Source organism: Callithrix jacchus, chromosome 2, assembly GCF_049354715.1.
Source record: "Callithrix jacchus isolate 240 chromosome 2, calJac240_pri, whole genome shotgun sequence".
Lineage (NCBI taxonomy): Eukaryota > Metazoa > Chordata > Mammalia > Primates > Cebidae > Callithrix > Callithrix jacchus.
Window position 1 is genome coordinate 46,705,702 of NC_133503.1, and position 20,891 is coordinate 46,726,592.

At 36.7% G+C, this 20,891-nt stretch overlaps 1 protein-coding gene across 6 annotated transcripts in view; it reads left to right on the forward strand.

Moving 5' to 3' along the window:
- SPINK5 (serine peptidase inhibitor Kazal type 5) overlaps nucleotides 1–20,891 on the forward strand; it is a 72,475-nt gene that overhangs the window by 40,810 nt on the left and 10,774 nt on the right. For 2 of the 6 annotated variants that reach the window (XM_008987434.5, XM_078365761.1), the window contains 15 exons: nucleotides 1,121–1,169; nucleotides 3,189–3,316; nucleotides 4,899–4,983; nucleotides 7,791–7,918; nucleotides 9,144–9,210; nucleotides 10,610–10,737; nucleotides 12,008–12,104; nucleotides 13,759–13,886; nucleotides 14,303–14,375; nucleotides 15,247–15,374; nucleotides 15,539–15,617; nucleotides 18,636–18,763; nucleotides 19,485–19,557; nucleotides 20,230–20,319; nucleotides 20,430–20,557. In XM_008987434.5, coding sequence (XP_008985682.4) covers nucleotides 1,121–1,169; nucleotides 3,189–3,316; nucleotides 4,899–4,983; nucleotides 7,791–7,918; nucleotides 9,144–9,210; nucleotides 10,610–10,737; nucleotides 12,008–12,104; nucleotides 13,759–13,886; nucleotides 14,303–14,375; nucleotides 15,247–15,374; nucleotides 15,539–15,617; nucleotides 18,636–18,763; nucleotides 19,485–19,557; nucleotides 20,230–20,319; nucleotides 20,430–20,557 — 1,509 coding nt within the window. The remainder of the gene's footprint in view (nucleotides 1–1,120; nucleotides 1,170–3,188; nucleotides 3,317–4,898; nucleotides 4,984–7,790; nucleotides 7,919–9,143; nucleotides 9,211–10,609; nucleotides 10,738–12,007; nucleotides 12,105–13,758; nucleotides 13,887–14,302; nucleotides 14,376–15,246; nucleotides 15,375–15,538; nucleotides 15,618–18,635; nucleotides 18,764–19,484; nucleotides 19,558–20,229; nucleotides 20,320–20,429; nucleotides 20,558–20,891) is intronic. The other 4 variants (XM_078365763.1, XM_078365762.1, XM_035287940.3 and 1 more) reach the window with 3 other exon arrangements.

The following is a 20,891-nucleotide window of genomic DNA, read 5'->3' on the forward strand; positions in this document are numbered from 1 at the left end:
CACTGAGGAAAGAAAATGCTGCTTAAATTTTTTTAGTCAACTTAGACTCACGGTAAAAGTTAGATCGGTTTTCATATAAAGAAGTATGAAAAATCCCATAATTTTGGATCTATTTTAGTCAGTTTATCCCATAAATATATAAATTCTTTATTGAAAAGAAATATACCTTTATCGCCTCATGTTTTATGAACACGTTAACAAAGGTGATTGGTTTTTTTGAGAATTATTCTACCCTCCATAGTTAGTTTTTGCGCACTTTCATTCATACCATGTGAAAACAGTCTTTTCAATTTTTAAAAAAGTTTTAGTTTGATCTATAAGCAAGTCTTTTGTTGATTGGAACACATTAAAACATTTTCACAAATTACATCAGTTTTTCTACATTTTGAACTATTTGTGTTATATATCCAATTATGCTGTAGATCCTATCCAGGAAACTCAAGTTGCAACACTCGTAGCTATCTATCCAAAATGTATCATCTATCAGTTTCACTTCATTCCCATCATATGCCTAATTCTGGAAGGAAAGTTTCATTTCAATAATTACAATAATGATGATGTCAATCCCTTATGACAATTATACCAATTATTATAATATTGTGTACCAGGTACTGTTCTAATTGCTTTACATGTAGTCACTCATTTAACGCTCATAACATTCCAATAAGAAAGGTACTTTTATTACTTCTTCTCCTTCACACACACTTAAAGAAGGCACAGAAAGGTCAAGGTACTTCTTGCTTTCCCTACAGAATTTGGCTCCAGAGTCTTTCCTCTTAACCACCATGCTGTATTGCCTCTCAAAAGATAAATATTACCTCTAAATAAAGAGTAATCACACATGCAAAAGAATCGGCAAATAAGAAAGTACTATTGCAATGCATATACTGGGAAGTTAAACAGGTTTACTTCCTAATTCAGGGGCTTTTTCTTGCACACCATTCTCTTGAGGTAGAGTGAACCATGATTGTTTATCATCCAATAAAATTATAAACTATTCTAGGTGGATATTTGGCATTGTTTGAGAATAGTCAAAGCAATAGGTAATCAAGCTATGAAAGTTAAGGATCTATTCTAATAAGATCCATTTCTTCTCTCTTTTCTTTTTGCTGTCTTACAGTCAACAAGAAGAAAGAGCAAAAGCAAAGGCTAAAAGAGAAACTGCAAAGGTAATGCTGATGCTGTGCCCTGACGTTTTTCTTTTCTTTACAATGGTACTCTATTTATCTCATTAGTATAAATGTTTTCTGTTTAATTTTTATGCCTAAAATGAATGAAGAACACTTTTAAACTGAACAAAAAGGGTTTTGATTAGAAGTATCCAGAATATCAATTTTATCTTACAATTATTCAAATTTAGAGGTTTCTTTCATAAAAAGTGGATTGCTAACTTTTTGCAAGGAATTTTCCCCATATTTTGCTTTTATTAGACTTCTGTTGTTAGAGTATTAATACTAACTTATGCCATTTACTAATTTGTTTACATTATTCATATCTCTGTTTCAGATAGAGAGCATAAGATCTCAATCATCCAAATGTACAAAACAAAAGCACATATATTATCATATTTGAGCTTTAAAACCACCCAGCTATGGATCAAGTAGTAGTTTTCTTGCACCCAATTAAGATCATTAAGTAGGGTCTCTGACTTTCCAGTTATTTTTAGTCCACTCACCATGCATTAATAATTTTAAAATTTTATACGTAGCAGAGCCAAATCTATCTCATGTGGAGATGTTGAATTATTCTCATATAATAGCTACATACAAGATTTACCTTTCTTTATTCTGTTTCTTTTTGTTTGTTTTTCTTTTGAGATGTAGTCTCGCTTTGTTGCCCAGTCTGGAGTGTGGTGGCCTGATCTCGGCTTGCTGCAAGCTCCACCTCCCGGGTTCAAGTGATTCTCTTGCCTCAGCCTCACTAATAGCTGGAATTATAGCCATGCGCCACAATGCTCGGCTGTGTTTTTTTTTTTTGTATTATTAGTAGAAACAGGATTTCATCATGTTGACCAAGCTGGTCTTAAACTCCTGACCTCAAGTGATTCTCCCAGCTTGGCCGCCCAAAGTGCTGGAATTACAGGTCTGAGCCATGGCACCTGGCCTGTTTATTCTATTTCTTGACAATAGCCACAACAGTACCAGCCTCATCACTATTTGGGGAAAAGTTGACACAGTTTAAAATTTACCTTCTGACTGACTCATTTTTTAAAACTAAGTGCTTCCGTTAGGTGAAACTATCTTTTCACTGATCAATTAGAATTGAAAATTTGTTACCATCCATCATATTTGATCATCTGCCAAATCCTCTTAGATTTTCCAGTGGTATTAACGTATTTCTCCTTCTTGCCACTCCTATTGTTACTCCCTTGCTTCAAATCCATATCTCCCATTCCTAGTATTTAATTTTTTAAAATCAACTTACTCCCAGAAATATGTCAGTTTCTCCAGGGATAAGACTTGTTCTCTTCTCTTTATAAAGATATGTCTTTTAAGATATATTTATTTTTGAGTCGGGGTCTCACTTTGTTGCCCAGGCTGTAATGCAGTGGTGCAGTCATGGCTCATTACAACTGCAAACTCCTGGGCTCAGGTGATCCTCCCACCTAAGCCTCCTGAGTAGCTGGGACTACAGGCACACACCATCATACCTGGCAATTTATTATTATTATTATTATTTGAATTTTTCTGTAGACTCAGAGTTTTTCTATCATGCTCAGGCTTGTCTTGAACTCTGGGCTCAAGTACTCCTGCCTTGGCCTTCCAAAGTGTTGGAATTACAGGTGTGGGCCACCATATCTAGACAAGGTATATATTTATTTCTTAAGTTAAGTATGTTTTTTCTCTTCTTTCTCAGCCTCCTAAAGACAATCCATGGGTGAGCAATATTCTCATTTCCTCCAGGAAGGCTTTTCCTTTAGGCCTGCCTATGGAATCTTCCCACCTCTGATCTTTCCTAGCTTTTATAGACTATGGTATGCAACAGAACTGTACCTATTTTCAGATCTGCTATAGTGCCAGGATAATTCTCAGTTTATGATGGAAGTTTTTAAAACACTTACTGATTTACTACTTCATGTTATCACTTTTCTTTTTACATTTTACTCTGCATTACGTATTCCTCATAATAGGAAAAGATGCAGGAAGGATAGAAAACTACTCTGAGAAAATATTTTCTTCATTTTCTAGGAAATCTGCAGTGAATTTCGGGACCAAGTGAGGAATGGAACACTCATATGCACCAGGGAGCATGATCCTGTCCGCGGCCCAGATGGCAAAATGCATGGAAACAAGTGTGCCATGTGTGCCAGTGTGTTGTGAGTGTCTACCCCATCTCTCCCACTGAATTTCTTCATTAACGATCGCCCCTGGTCTCAGATCCTTCTTGCATGTGTAGAGTATAGACCATGGGTTGTAAGCTAGAAAGATTTAAAAGCAGATGGATAGGACATTAAGTAGTATTGAATCATATGGTGACAATACTATTTATTCAGTTATCCTACTATTTTCTAATTAAATTAAGGGAAAAGGCTTAATGTAATGCAAATTTTTCTTAACACTTGATAATCTTTATTTGTAAAAGGAGAGATCATAAGTTTTATGATTTGGATTGGATGATCTTTGATCTCTTTCCCACTCGTGACATTTTATGATTTATTTGTATATTTAGGCAGGAGCTAAGGAAAAACAAGCTGGATGGAGGTCAGTATATAAGGACTATTAAAATAGCCTGAACAAGAAATGAAACAGGGAGGATTGTTATTTATCCTTTTAGGGTCATTACTGTATAGTGTACACATTCTTAAGTGGCTTAGTGTGGAGTAAAACCTTTAGGAAACAGGCTCATGCCCTAAATGTTTACTAAAACATCTTGTTAATCAGGTTCAGGGCCTTTGTTCTGCTGAGTGGTGTAGGTAAGCCTGTGACCAGAGCTCCAGCGTGTGGGACAATATAGAAGTCGATCATTATGACTTCTAATTCTCCTCCATTTTTAGGCTCTTAATCTGCTCCTGAACTTAATCCTAAAATAAATGCTGAGAAAAATATTTATTTAAATAATCCCTGTTGAGATGCAAAGTTAATGTCTCCTAACTTTCACACGTCTTGATCCAAGTCAGATCTAAGTTAGACCTTAAGTGAACGCATACAATTCCTGAAGAGGGGAGGCTGACACAGTAGAGCACTACAAGAAACAGTGGCCTGAAATTCAAGAAGCCGGGGTTTTTCACCCACCTGTTCAATTTGCTGGTGTTGTGGTCATGACTAAATGTAGTACAGGCTAAGGATTTTCCAGCGTTAACATGTTCTATGTCAGTAGAAAATGACAAGAATACCAGAATATTAGACTTGTGTTCAACCTCAAAAAATTAGCAGCTGAATCTTACTGGACTTGAATCACTACTGCAATCCAAACCTTGAATTTCAACTTAAATGTTAGCTTTTCTGAAATAATATTTAAAATTTTTAGTTTAAAATGAAACATGGTATATTATGACTTTGAGCCCATCATCTGACTTAGCATCACCTTTTTCTTTTATCACTGATATTGTAGCTATTTGAGAGGAAAAGTTTAACAAGTAAAATAAAATCAAGACAATTGTAGCTTTATTCGGAAAGCTAATTAAAGTGAGTAACCTATAGAAAATAGGATCGTCTGAGGGCCACAGACTAATAAAGGTTCATGCTTGTTTTATAATTATTCCTCTTTAGAGGGGGGAATCTAAACAACTAAATTTATCTGCGCTATTGGTCAAAGCAAAAGCATCTCTCAGACCAGATAAATTTTCATTGAAGACTGAATCTGACTATTGGTTTGCAAGATCCTCATTCCTTTTAAAAACTTACTTCCAAAAAGAATAGGGAATCATATTCAGCCTATATCTTCTTTTTCTATTGCAGCAAACTTGAAGAAGAAGAGAAGAAAAATCATAAAGAAGAAATAAACAACGTTGAGGCTGAAAAAGTTAAGAGAGAAGCAGTACAGGTAGTTGTTTGAGATCATCAGAGCCACGTAAATATTAAACGGCAGGGCTCCTACGTCCTCCGCCTCATCCCGGCATTCTTAGTGACTTTGCAAACTGAGAAATTGTGTTTGGATTCTCATATACAAGAGTACTCCTCTTTCCTTCTTCAATTTATTCACACTAAATCTGTTAATTGCTCGTGCATTAGAGAGCTCAGTCACTGTTTTCTCCCCTGATTGTGTCAATAATATTACACAAGAAAGAAGTATATATAGATTGTCATCTTACTGTCTGAATGCAAGCTAAAAGAGACAGATGTTCAGATTTTTCTCAAGTGCATATTTGAATATGGGTGTTTAGCTTAAAAACAGCACAACAGCTAGGTTTTCATCCCACTTAATTCTCTGCGAGATTTTGAGGAGATAAAAGCATCTCTGAGTCTTCAGTTTGCATTCTTTAACATCTCACATGATGACGATAACAATGATAGATGTACATTAGTTACTACTGTTTGCATCACGGCATAAAAGTTTTATGACTGATTTTTGTAGTAGCCATTCAGGTTATATATTATTAGCTGTATTTTATAGAAGAGGACTTGGCGGCTGAGACAAGAAGTTAAGAAATATATTTAATTAGTTATATATATATATAATGTAATTATATACTAATAATATATTATTTACTATGTATTAACATATTGTAAATGTTATATATGACACAAATAGTATCATATATAATTATAATTATATGTAGTTAGTAATTTGAGAACAAATAATTGAATCACAAGTTCTGGCTTTAAGGCTCATGATGCACTTTGGATTTTACACCCTCTGCCATTTGTATTATTCCTGGTTTTATGCCTTAGGTCCTCATTATTCTTTTCTTTATCCTTTTCTGATTTAGAAGATCTCATTTCTACTGCTCTTACCTTTGGTTAGTCTACTCTCAACTCTTAAGCCAAAGTAATTATTTACAAACGTAAGGAAGGTCATGCCACCCAGTGGCTTCTCATCTCACTCAAAGTAAAAATCAAGGTGGTTGTAGTGGCTGGAAGTGCCACACATGGTCTGATTCCCTGCTACTTTTATAGGTCACATTTTCTATTATTCTACTTTGTTCTCCATGTGCCAATTATACCGGCCACCTTTTGATTTCTTGGAGATGCCAAGCATTGATTCATGGCTTCCCATCTTGTGGTTACAAAACCAATGTGGTTAAAAAATTGGACTCTAGACTCAGACTGCTAGGGTTCAAATCCTTGCTTCATTTCCCTACCAGTAAGATTCCCACAGTTAACATCTTTGTGTATTAGCTTTCTCACTCATAAGTTAAGGATATTGTTGGTGTGTATACTATTTCTATGAAGTCCCTAAAACTTACTCATGTATAACAGCACAACATCATACATATCTTACGTACCCACTCTGCAATATTATATTCATTATTGTGAATGTCATTATTCGTCTAATCTCATCGTCCAGTGGGGTGTTCCACATTGGACAATTCACCAATTCTTCAGCATACAATGATCTTTGCCTTCTATATGGCATTACTCACAGTCAGAATATCCCTCTCGTCTACCAAATTCTGGCCATTTTTTATGGATCAGACTGTGTGTTAACTGCTCCCTACAGATTTTCCCATCCATGCAATATGCTGAATAACCTACCATCTATTATGCCAATAATTTTTTAAAAATTAGTTACATCATTTGTTTTATTATAACTTGTAGTTGCTTCTATGCGTTTTCTTCAAAGAAATTAAAAACTCTGTGTTAGTTTTCTATGGTTGCTGTAATAATTAGCACACCTTAGTGGTTTAAAACAACATAAACCTCTCTTTGTTCAACTCCCACTTAAGAGAACACATGTACACAAAGAGTGGAACATCACACACTGGGGCCTGTGGGGGCTTGGCGGAGAGGGGAGGGAGAGCATTTGGACAAATACCTAATGCATGAGGGGCTTAAAACCCAGATGATGGGTTGATAGGTGCAGCAAACCACCATGGCACATGTATACCTACGTAACAAACATGCACGTTCTGCATATGCATCCCAGAACTTAAAGTAAAATAAAATATAAATAAAAAATAACAACAACATAAACTTCGTATCTTATAATTCCATAGGCTAGAAGTCTAAAAAGGATTTCACTGGGCTAAAATCAAAGGGTTGGCAGAGCTTTATTCCTTTTCTTGAGTCTCCAGGGGAAAATCCATGTCTCTTTCTTCAGATCTAGAGGCTGTCCATGTTCCTTGGTTCTTGGACCCCTTTATCTACAGAGCTAGCAATGTTGTATTTCCCTGACCGTTCTGTAGTTACAGCTCCCTCTCACTCTCTTTTGCCTCACTATTGCAGTTTTAAGGACTGATTGAGCCTTGCCTTGAGCCCATTATGGCAATACAGGATGTTTTCATTTCAAGGTCATTGACCTAATTATATCTGCAAAGCCCTTTTTGTCATGTAAGGTAGCATATTCTCAGGTCCCAGGTATTAACACAGACATATTTGGTAAAAGGGTATTTATTCTGCATGTCACAAATTCCTTCACTTATTTAAGAGACCATACGTTATTCTTCTTTCTGTCTTTCACAGTGCCTAGTGTGGAATGATATTGAGCTGAAGGTTTTCTAATGAGATAAATAACGGCAATCCACATTCCAAGTAATGTGTGACCTGGGTCTCTGAGAAGCATTTTAGCTAATAACCTTCAACATCACCTTTTCCCATGCAATCGTTATGTTTTAGTTTTTGAAGGGGTAATGTGGATGAATATTTCTAGTGTTTAGTTATTAGAGTCTTAACTCTTCCTTCATTTGGCAGGAGCTGTGCAGTGAATATCGTCAGTATGTAAGGAATGGACGACTCCCCTGTACCAGAGAGAATGATCCTATTGAGGGTCTAGATGGGAAAATCCACGGCAACACCTGCTCCATGTGTGAAGCCTTCTTGTGAGTGTGTGGCGGCCACTGCTGCTACTGAGTGTAGGAGAAGATCAGCATTGGATGGGCAAGAGGGGTGGCACTGGAAGTTTTCTCAGAAGGTAGAAAATAAAGGCTGTCTTTGCATTGAGTTTAGAAATTTACTATTATAAAGCCATATACTCAGCACATTTATTTTTAGTGTTCTTCAATATTCAATACTTGAATCACCACTAAGAAAGAACCATGTGCTAAAAGCAAAATTACCCTGGAGCTAATGGCATGAAGGGACTAGGACTTCTGTTCTCTGCAAGCATAGGTCACTATCAAATAATCCAAAAGTATAATCATTAGGTGCTAATAAATTGAAAATGTATTAACATCTAATTGATGTCTTAGATGCTTTCTGCAGAAAAAAGCAATTTCTTTATTTTTCAAAAGAAATATGTAGTAAAAATTTATTCACTGGTTTGCTATGGCATGTGCATCTTATTCTTTTAACAACATTAACAAGAACATGGTATAGAGGGGTGTGTATTTACCTTTCTACTCGAAAGCTAAGTTGGTGGAGGTATAGAAGTAATGAAGCTGCTGGGAGTGGTGGTGCGTGCCTGTAATCCCAGCTACTCAGGGGACTAAGGCAGGAGAATTGCTTGAACCCTGGAGGCAGAGGTTGCAGTGAGCCAAGATTGCACCACTGCACTCCAGCCTGTGTGACAGGAGACTCCGTCAAAAAAAAAAAAAAAAAAAAAAGTTGGGCATGGTGGCTCGTGCCTGTAATCCCAGCACTTTGGGAGGCCGAGGAAGATGGATCACCTGAGATTGGAAGTTTGAGACCAGCCTGACCAATATGGAGAAACCCTGTTTCTACTAAAAGTACAAAAAATTAGCTGGGCTTAGTGGCGCATGCCTGTAATCCCAGCTACTCTGGAGGCTGAGGCAGTAGAATCGCTTGAACCTGGGAAATGGAGGTTGCAGTGAGCCGAGATTGCGCCATTGCCCTCCAGCCAGGGCAACAAGAGTGAAACTCCAACAGAGAGAGAGAAAGAGAGAGAGAGAGAGAGAGAGAGAGAGAGAGAGAGAGAGAGAGAGAGAGAGAGAGAGAGAGGAAGATGGGGAGAGGGAGAGGGAGAGGGGAGAGGGAGAGGGGAGAGGGAGTGCAGTGATGGACCACTTTTATGCAGAGACATTTCTCCTTTAGAATAGTATGTATTGGGTACTAAGAATAATTGTTTTGTCCTCTCTTCTCTTATAGCCAGCAAGAAGCAAAAGAAAAAGAAGGAGCTAAACCCAGACCAAAAACTAAAAGAGAAGCTGGAAAGGTAGTGATCCTGGAATGTTTATATTGCAATGAAAGGTTAAGGTTTTGCAGTATCTCTGTAAAAATAACTATGGAATTACTGAAGCCCCAGCTGTGAGGAAAACAGAGGTTCATTTAGTTCAGAAGTTGAGAAACTTTTTCTTAACAGAACAGGTAGCAGATATTTCCATCTTTGTGGCCATGTAATCTCTGTTGCAACTACTCAACTTGGCTGTGTGGCTCTAAAACAATCATAGACTGTATACAAACATATGGGCATGGTTGATGCCAACACAATTTTATTTATAAAAAGAGATGGCTGGTCAGATTTTGCTCACAGGTCACAGTTTGCAAACCCCTGCTTTGTTCTGTTCCCATATATTAATATTAAGATTTGAAATTCAGAGATAAATAAGAACTTGCTTATAAAGTTAATGAGAGTATAAATATCAGTACCCATATCTTCATATTTCAAATTTCTGGAAGGAAAAGAATTCAAACCTAGACTTCCTGATGCATTCTTTCTAGCACACTGTGTGTTGGATTACCAAATTTGGTTAATCCATGTGTTCCTTGCTTTACCTCTGGTTATATATTAGTCCCGGCTTTTGGGGAAAAGACTAAAAAGTAGCATCCCCACATAATATTTCCTTGGGTTCCAAAAGGCTGGCTCCAGGTAGGTTATTCCAAGTTGTGGTCATTTCCTTGCTCCCATCAAAGACTATTGATATTAAAATAACCTCTAAAGAAGTATCGCCCTGGAATTCTTTATGTTTGGCTTATCGCATTTCACAGTTGAAATTCTAAATTTAAAAATAATAGCAGTTCATATGAAAAATAGATTTACTCTTCAACATCTACAAGAGAAAATTCTTCAGTATGAGATAATTTCTTTTTTCACATTACTACTAAAGACAAACTCTCTTCTCATATCATTTTTCTTTTGCTAAACATGACTAGTTAGGGGACCTGGAAATGAACGTTTAAGGGGAGCTAGGAGAAAAATTCCCTCTTTCATCCTCATGAATTTCAATTTGAACTAAAAAATTCAGAATAAAATACAAACTCAATTGTAATTGCCATTAGTAATTTTTTGATCTTCAGTGACTGCTTGTTTTCTCTCAATTCCTCATGTAACCCTAAACAAGGACTGCGCCCAGTCATCAGAGAACCCAGTTTATTAAGAGTCTTATATATGGTTGCAGGTTTAGTCTGGATTTTGGGGCTACCAAGGAAAAAGAAATAGAGGCTTCTTCTTTAGTCCTGTGTGCTTAATAGAAATTAAACTCTATAATTGCCAAAAACAAAAACAAAAATCGTCAGGTTATTTTCTCTTTTTTTCTTATAAAGCACTTAGTAGGAACTCAATAAATTAACTTCTAAGAAGAAACTCAAGCTTTTTCCTTTTCTTTTCCTTATAGGAGACATGCAATGAATTTCGGAGTCTTTTGCAAAATGGAAAACTTTTCTGCACGAGAGAAAATGATCCTGTGCGTGGCCCAGATGGCAAGACTCATGGCAACAAGTGTGCCATGTGTAAGGCAGTCTTGTGAGTGCACAAAAAACTCCTACTGTGGGACGGTGAAATTGGGAAAGCAACGAACCAGCTAGTATACATTGTGTTTGTTCTTTCCTTACATGTAGAAGAAACAAAAGGTTATCTAATAGTTCTTTCTTTATAATGGTCAAGATTCACAGTTTCAGAAATTAAAAATATACGACTAAGTTACTGCATCCTCTGTTAGTTCTTGGGTAGAGCCTACCGGTCAATTACACTTTCTTGATAAAATTCTTAAGGTATTTGCTATTAAGTGGATCCTTTCTCTGAATTATCTCTCAATTCACATTGGAAAGAAAACACGCAGATTTTAATGTCAAAGTTATCACCTATATTGTTGAAAATAACAAGTTTTCAGGAAATGAAAAGTAGGTCTTTACACAAAGTTTGTAAGTACATGTAGAATATTTAAGTCACTCAATAGCATTTACTGAACATCTATAATGTACAATGTGTATAATGATTATACAAAGGTGAATGAAGTAGATGATCTTCTCAGAAATCATATAGTCCACTGAGATTAGATGTGGACATAAGAAAATATAATATAAAGGAGGAATTGTTAAATGAAAAATTTGTCTGTAGTGTGTTATGGTACTTCAAGAAAGGGACAGTTAATAGAAAGTTTTATGGTGGGTTGGAACTGGACCTTATAATTCAGGTGAAATGTGGACATGACAGAGAGTGATGAGAGGAGAAGAGGGAGACAGCACAGGTAAAGATATAAAATTAGGAAAACTGTAGTATGTACAGTAAAAAGCAAGCCGTTTTGTTTAGTCGGAACTTACCAACTTTATCAACCTTCAATGCGCACCAAAGATTTTGAGGTCCATTCTATGTGTAATGGGAAGCTGCAAAACTTGTTCAGAAAGGACAGTAAGTGGCATAAATATTATGCAAAATGGAAATTTGCACTGTTGGCCAGACTGGTTTCGAACACCTGACCTCAGGGATCTACTAGCCTGGGTCTCCCAAAGTGCAAGGATTACAGGTGTGAGCCACCGCACCCATCTTTACTCACCTTGTCTTTTTTGTGGTGATGTATATGTGGTGTTCTTTTACTGTAATGAGAGTCCTTCCTGGCAAAGGACTCCATATAATTCATATTTTTATTTTCAGAGAAGGCCTGTAGCATAGTAGATGTTAAATCGATACTTGATAATTTATACATACGTGATTTGTTCATACAATGTGAAACTCATAAAATGCACACCACTCTCTGTAATCTGTTATTTCCTACCTCCCACTTTCTAATTTCCAGCCAGAAAGAAGATGAGGAAAGAAAGAAGAAAGAAGAGGAAGATCAGAGAAATGCTGCAGGACACGGTTCCAGTGGCAGCGGAGGAGGGAGCACTCAGGTGAGAGCGACTTCTGATTTCAATAACTGGAGTGGGCTTAACTACTTGACAATAGGACTACGACATAGCATGTATACATAGTCTATGGTAAAGGCGATTTTATACAGAGCTGAGTCCTTTGGAGAACAGAGAAGTTTCTCCTTAAGGTTGTAGAGTAAGATATCAGCACATTTTCACTGCTCTGCGGTTCATTTTGACTTCTGTATGCTTTGAAATAATTAACAATATGTAATGACATTTTCCCAGTCTCCTGAGCCCTCTTTGGTAATCTAGACCTTATGTCAATAATTGTTCTCATCAGCATCATGCTCTTCATTTTCATTCATTATTCTTTCTTGCCTCGGACAGAGCCCTTTTTAGAGGTATCTTTTCTATTGATCCAAGGCAGCATGACAGGAAAAAAGAGCACAGGCTTTGGAGTCACATTGGGGTACGATCCTGCCCCTACCACCTGGACTTGTGAGACATTGAGAAAATTACCTCTGCTCACTGAATTCTACCTTCCCTGGTTTAGCAGTACTCTTACAGGGATAAAAGAAAATAATTTAGGCAAAGATTTAGCGTGTTTCTTGAGGCATTTTAAAGTGTCAGCATGGTAATGTTGCATATAAGGTCACTCCTTGGGTCTCTGAACACTGTTTCATAAAATTGCAATCACCTCATTTATCTTTTCACAACCTTAGAATATCAAAACTGTATCTTTACTTCCAGATCTGATAAAGGTCCAATATTTACCTTTGATAAACTCTGGTTGTTTTGTTTTTTTCCCATCTATTTTGCTTTAGGAGGCTGAGTTCTCCCTTTTAGGGAATGGTCCTGTTGATTAGACTTGTCTGATAGACATTTTGTCTGTCCATAACTTGGTTAAGCCTACCTTCCTTGATATTTGACAGAATTTTGAGTTTTCCTCCAGCATTTTTCTCTCTCTCCTATCTGCACCAGAGATCTGCACATTTTTTTTTCTGTATAAGGCCAGATAACAAATATTTTAAGCATTGTGGGCATTGTGAGTCATATGTTGTCTGCTGCAACTATTTTACTCACCACTGTTGTGGGAAATAACCAAAAATAATATCTGAATAAATGAGTGAGGATGTGTTTTAGTAAAACTTTATGGTAAGAACAGGCAGCAGGAAAGATTTTGCCTGTGGGTTGTACAATTGACCCTTCAACGACATGGGTTTGAATTGCCCAGGTCCACTAGTACATAATTTTTTTTCAACCAAACTTGGATTAAAAAATACAGCATTTGTGGGATGTGAAACCTGCATATATGAAGGGCAATCTTTTTGTACAGGTGGGTTGTACAAGACAAACTTGAGTACGCATGGATTTTGATCCTGGAACCAATCTCCCAAGTGTACCAAGGGGCAACTATATTACTAATATTTGATATATGTTATTAAATCCAGTCATATTTATAATTTCCTTGTGTAGATCCTTAAAAGCAACAGTAGTAACCATGACAATTCATCTCTTATAATTAGAACATGGGTGATTCTGGTCCCTTTTTCTCTGTGGATAGCAGTCCTAGATCTTATGTTGCTTATAAAGAGAGGTGAAAGAACTTCTCTTACTCAGATTGTTAAAAACATTTACTAAGAATACAGTAGACTAAATAAGCCAAGGGGCCTTTGTTCTTCTCTGTTTTCAGGACCAATGTGCTGAGTATCGGGAACAAATGAAAAATGGAAGACTCAGCTGTACTCGGGAGAGTGAGCCTGTACGTGATGCTGATGGCAAATCGTACAACAATCAGTGTACCATGTGTAAAGCAAAACTGTAAGTATTTCTCTCAACAGCCATGTCTAAAACATAGTCACATTTCTCCTGAATGAATGGCTATTTCTCAATTGCCATGGCTCCTTCAATGAAAATTATTCTTTTTGTTAATTTTCAAATATTACATTTTTCTCTTGCATTCCCTAAGGAACAATGAGCTTCAGCAAGGGCAGCTAACCAAGCGGCTGATTCCTGTTATATATTCTATTACAATTCTGTGAACTCTAAGTGCCATCATGATAGACCCTTGTTCTTCATTGTACCAGAATCCTAGGAAGACTTTTTGATGGCCATTCGAATTGTTGGCCAGCACAGTTGAAGAGAGTTGAATTCTTGTCATTTGTACAGAACACTTACTACATAATTCAGGGTTAATATGTGTTCACAAGATGATTATCGACTTTTTTCTCCTCCAGGGAAAGAGAAGCAGAGAGAAAAAATGATTATTCTGGTTCCAGATCAAATGAGAATGGCTCAGTATCGGGGAAGGTGAGTTCATATGGAAGAAGGTGTCAATATGATCAAGCTAGAGCTTACCCTTAGAAGGCCATGAGTCACCAAGTTATCAGTGACTATCACCGATAACTTGTTCCGTAAAGAAACCTAAGGTCAAGCTTTACACTTTAAAAGGAACTTTCATAAATGATAGTTTATTTAATTATCTCAATAGCCTGGTTGAATATGGCCTTTTAACCTTATTTTGTAGATAGGGAAAAGGAGGTTTTGCAAACACATTGGATTTATTTTTGTTTTTGTATTATTTTGTTGCTACTATAAGTTACTACAAGCAGTTGCTTGAAATAACACAAATTTATTATCTTGTATTTCTGGATTCCATAAGTTCTAAATGGGTCTGATTGTGCTAAAACCAAGGTGTCTGTAAGGCTGCATTCTTCTGTGGAGGCTCTAAGTGAGGATCTGTTTCTTTGCTTTTTCTAACTTCTAGAAGCTAATTGTATCCCTTGGCTTGTGGCCACCCTTAAGCCATTGCTGGCCAGTCAAGTGCTTCTCATGCTGTTATTCTCACAATGACTCACCTGCCTCCCTCTTTCATGAATAAGAACCTTTGTGATTACATGAGCCTCACTTGGATAATCCAGGGTAACTTCCCCCTTTTAAATCCAGCTGATTAGCAATCTGAATTCCATATTCTCATCACAATTTCTCCTTGTCATGTAAAGTAGCATATTTGGAGGTTCCAGGAATTAGAACATGGTTGTCTCTCTCTGTGGGCCATTATTTTGCCTACCACAGTAAGGTTACGTGGCTGCCTGCCTCTTGGAAAGAAATTCTGATTCTCAAATCCAGTCAAATACTATGTAAAAACAGCACTTGCAGTATACTCTTTCCATTTTTTCAGGATACATGTGATGAGTTTAGAAGCCAAATGAAAAATGGAAAGCTTATCTGCACTCGAGAAAGTGACCCTGTCCGGGGTCCAGATGGCAAGACACATGGCAATAAGTGTGCTATGTGTAAGGAAAAACTGTAAGTATTCTTCAAAATAACTTTTTGACTGTGAGTCTTAAGGTATAATAATCATTTCCTACCAGTTTGGGAAAATAACAATTGTTTTAGAAGCAGATCTAGTAATTAATGAGGTGTTTATTCACTTTGATTGAAATGTTTCATTCCCCTCATCGCCCCCACAGGGAAAGGGAAGCAGCTGAAAAAAAAAAGAAAGAGAATGAAGACAGGAGCAATACAGAAGAAAAGAGCAAAGACAAGGAGGTAATAGATGTTGACACACTAATACCTGAATTCAGCTAGTTCATGAATGTTTATTCAACAGATATTCATGAAATGCTGACTCTGTCCCAATCATTGGCGATACAATGGTAAACAATGAAGTCATGGCCACATCTTGCAAACAAATAGCATGCTCTTCAGTTCCTCAAGAGCGATTCTGATGGAATTGTAGAACCAGTGGCAATTTTCAAATTATTGTAGTTACCCGGTTAATTTCATTTTTGAATTTTTTTCTTTCCTTTGTGACAGTGTCTTGCTGCTGCTCAGGCTGGTCTTAAACTCCGGAGCACATGCAATCCAACTGTCTCAGCCTCCCAAACTGCTGAGATTACACAAGGCACCACACCCAGTTGTTTCTGGATTTTTTCGATAATAAATATCAAGCAATCAGATGCAAAAGATTACAAAGAAAATTAGTATCAAAAGTTTGGAGTTTGAGGTGATAAATTCATGACCTGACATTTCATTGCCACCTAGTGTTTAATTTTGATCTTTATAAATAGTACTCTACACTACAACGCCAACACGGAGAATATTACACAGCACAGTCTCTTTTCATCCACTGAGAGCCTCCCATTAGAAAAGCAAAATAGTAAAATTTCTCTAGGAAGATTTTTTCTATTAGCAGGGAAACTTTTCATTTCATCCTGTAGTGACTAAAGAAAATGAAGCATTAATATTAATTATCATTATTTTAACATATCTTGGAAATATCTGTTGTGTATTTCGGTAGATGAATGGCTTAGAGAAAATACTTTATTGCACAACTTCACATGATCTCTAAAGGGCATCTATTTAAAATCTTGGTAAATTTTTCATTTTATGATACTTATTTTAAAATTTCAAACAGAAAAATACTATATATATATGTATATGTAGAAAATATTGAGTGAAACAACAACGACAACAATAAAAAAATATTGAGGCAGGGTGTGGTGACTCACTCTTTTAATTCCAGTGTTTTGGGAGACCAGAGCAGGAGAAGTGCTTGAGCCTAGGAGTTCAAAACCAGCTTCGGCAACATAGTGAGACCCTGTCTCTACAAACAATAATTTAAAAAAATAGCCAGGCATGACGGTGCACACCTGTAACTCTAGCTACTTGGGAGGTTAAGGTGGGAGGATCACTTGAGGTCAGGAATTCCAGGCAGCAGTGAGCTATGATCACACTATTGCGCTCCAGCCTGGGCAACAGTGTGAGAACTTGTCTTAAAAAAGCACAAAAAGAAAATACCGAGGTGGGGCGGAGAGAGAGAGAGTCAAATAGAGAGCTACAGTTTTATCTACAAATGCAAAGTTCAATAAGGTGTACCAGTGATTATATTTAAACCTCCCCCAAATGTATTCAGTGGGTAATACTATTCCAATTTTACAATTCAGAAAAACTTAAGAGAAGTAACTACACATAAGTAATGAACAGAAGAGCCAAGGACTGAATTGCAGAGTTGCAATACAGGCAGATTAGTGCTATTATAGACATATGTGGTATTGTGAGCACCTGGAAAAGAAAACACTTCCAGTCATTTGTGGAAATGGTGGTTGTGAGGCATTTAATATGTTGATAGGTATTTAATTCCAGAGAATTGGTTTAAATACTACAATTAAAAGTAAGGCCTGAAATTGTTTATGGACATCACAATTTAAAGAAAGAAGGGCAAGTACAATCTAGGTTACGGTGGTATTTTTTATGGTAATGTTCCCATATCTCCACTTTGGCTTTTTGGGCTTAAAGGAAGTTCCAGAGACTTCTATAGCTCTCTGAAGATTTTAATACAGTCTAGATTCTGTCTGTAGACTTGGTTCCATTGGCTTCTTTTCAAGCTCGTTATGCTTCAATGAACACAAAAGGCAGCTGTATATATACTTATCCACAGATAGGAGTTTTATTCTCTGCCTTGTAAAAGCAAGTAAGTAAAAACGTATGGTCTGGTGGTTAGCAGGTTTCTGATCACAAATTCAACACTGACTTTAATTAATATCTCTGAGATTTACTTTTCTCATCTGTAAAATGGGGATGATGAATATTTATCTTATACGATTTTTATGACCACTAAAGGAAATATATTAAACCACATGACAAAGCACCTCACACAATAATAATACTTTTCTTTTTCTTGGATTGCTGTTGAGGAATAAAGCTGAAAGTTTACATGTTTGTATGTTTTTCCAGAAAAGTATCTTTTAGTTCATTCCAGGGCTTTTGAAGTAGACTTTTTATGTGGGGAATACAGAGTGCACTCACAGGGAGACAGGCTTAGGGCTCTGCCTTAGAGAAAATTGTATTAAAATGAGGTGAGGCAGGGCACTGGGGCTCATGCCTGTAATCTCAGTGCTTTGGGAGGCCAATGTGAGAGGATCACTTGAGGCCAAGAGTTCAAGACCAACCCGAGCAACACAGAAAGACTCCTGTATCTACAAAAAATTTGAAAATATTAGCCAGGCATGGTGGCACATGCCTGTAGTTCCAGCTATTTAGGAGGCTGTGGTGGGAGTGTGGCTTGAACCCAGGAGCTGGAGGCTGCAATGAGCTCTGATTGAACCACCGCACTCCAGACTGGACAACATAGCAAGGTTTTATATATATATATATGGTGTTCACATATGTTTATAAACATATGTGAACACCATATATATATATATAAAACCTTGCTATGTTGTCCAGTGTATATATATATATATATATATATATATATATATATACACTACACACACACACACACACACACACACACAAATACATATAGTTTTTAAAGGGATGGGCTGCTCCAGACAGTAGAGAATTTCCATTAGAGCAAGACAATCATTTGAGAGAGATGAAATGGAGATTCAAAATTCTTAGGTAGAGATTGAATAAAGTGCCTTTAAAACGTATTTCTTCTCTGAAATTTTACTTTCTCTGTTTTTGTTTCCTTGTTGAGTTTATGTCTAATTAGTCAATCATGTTGTCAGGTTTTAAATATTTTGCCAGGATAGTAACATCTTTTTTTGCTACTCTTGGTAGGATCAGTGTCGTGAATTTCGAAGCATGCAGAGAAATGGGAAGCTTATCTGCACCAGAGAAAATAATCCTGTTCGAGACCTGTATGGCAAGATGCACATCAATAAATGTGCTATGTGTCAGAGCGTCTTGTACGTAAAAAGGTTTATTAATGAATTCGATAGTTGTGCCTGTTTCCCAGAAAATAGTTCTTGTTACTTTTAAAACCTAAGGTACTTGGCATCACACATTAATGATTTAATAGCTCCTCTCTTCTGAAGAGACAGTTTCCAAAGCACTTTCACAGGATTTTTTTTACATTTTGATGTTGTGAAGCATAATCATACCTGGAACCTCTGGGGTAGGAAGAGGCAGCTTATCAGCTAAGCAACCTGGGACAGGCCAGTTCATCGTACAGAGCCTCAGTTCCTCCCGAGGGAACAATAATGTGCAATATAGTTTTTTGGAGATTCAAGGACAAAGCATTATACTTAGGTAAATAACAAGCAAAAGTGTGAGTTTAGTTATAATTTAATTAGAAAAGTAAACAAGAGAAATATAGTAACTTTCAAGATGAGAGTCTTAAGTCTGTTTTATGTAAGCAAAATAAGGGCCTTTTAGGTTCGTATTGTTCTGGATAAGAGTATAGTAACGAAATCTGTGAAAGCTGATAGCATTTCTGAAAATATATTGTCATGAAAATTCCAACAATCGGAATTGATTAGCTTATTAAAAAGCATTCTTAGGTTTTTTTTTAGATATAAGAAAGTAGTGTTAGATCTGCCAGTGTTCGGAATTGAAGAAATGCATGATTACAGACAACTCAGTAATAACCCTAGAAAAATTACCCTATCTTTTTTTTTAATTCTGCAGTGATAGAGAAGCTAATGAAAGAAAAAAGAATAATGAAGAGAAATCAACTGTCAAGGTCTCAAATGATGCAAAGGTTATTTCTTAAAGTATACCAAAATAACTATTTTACTTTTCGCCCTCAGAATTTCTCATTCTTCTCCAGTTTTGGGAATAATACAGATACTAATCTCTTAACTTCAAAGAAAATTGATTTTGCTAATACTGTCACTTTGGGTGATAGCAAGATTTTTTGGGGGCTTCGGGCTTTTTTGATTTTGTGGAAAATTCTCTAACAATGTGTGTCAATTATTGTTTTGTCTTTCCTCCTTGGGAAAAGCATGGATTGAAAAGTAGAGGGTAAAATTCTTTACCACTTCAACTGCATGCTTATGTTTGACATTTTAAGTGTAAAGTGAGGCTTTGGGTAGATTGTTGACATTTATTTTAATAATTCAGGCAATATAAACTAAGCTTCCCTTTTAGCTTCTTTTCTGTTTTTTCCAGATGATTTTATCAGCATTAAAAAATCAGTAGTGTGCATGCATGATGCTTTTTTTTTCTATTTGCTTTTCAAGACTGCAGAGAGGACATCTTCATTCAGTTTTTAACAGTAACAATCACATTTATAGAGTAAGATCCCTGAGCGATTGTCCTTTTGTCAAAAGCATGCTTCATGTGGAAAACAGGGGAAAGGAAGGATGGATGAAAGGGGGAGGAAAACAGGAAGGTCTGTTTAGTGTTGTTTTATGTTTCCCTACATTTTCAGGACCAGTGCAGAGAGGTTCAGAATGAAGCAGAGGATGCAAAGTTTAGGCAACCTGTGGGTTCCTTGGCCTCTATTGCCAGGATAACTACAGTGAGTCTGAGCACAGAGCTAATTGTGGACTTTCTAAAGCCAAGTTTGAAAAAACCACTAAGCCAAAAAAGGAACAAAGCCATGTTCACTTTCCCTTTCTCATTTTCTAGGATGAGTGCAGTGAATTTCGAAACTATGTAAGGAACAATGAGCTCATCTGCCCTAGAGAGAGTGACCCAGTCCGTGGTGCTGATGGAAAGTTCTACACAAACAAGTGTTTCATGTGCAGAGCTGTCTTGTAAGTAAGAGGATTCTGCTCCCCCTGCAGCTAGCAAGGGAACTGCATTTTTAGAAACTGCTGATTGAATACATCTGTATGTTTATGAACCCCATAAGATTTTTAAAATGTCTTTAGAATTAAGGCCTTCTAGCTGAGAATACCTAATATAGTAGAAAGAACATTTAGACTTGGAGACAGAAATTCTACATCAAAGGTCTAACCATGATGTATACTAGCTGTGTCATTAAACAACTTTTTCAACTTTCAACATCACGATTAGAAGGAATTCTTTGAGATCTTTATTTCATAACTAGATCAGACTCGATTGAGATGAATTTTAAAAATAAATACA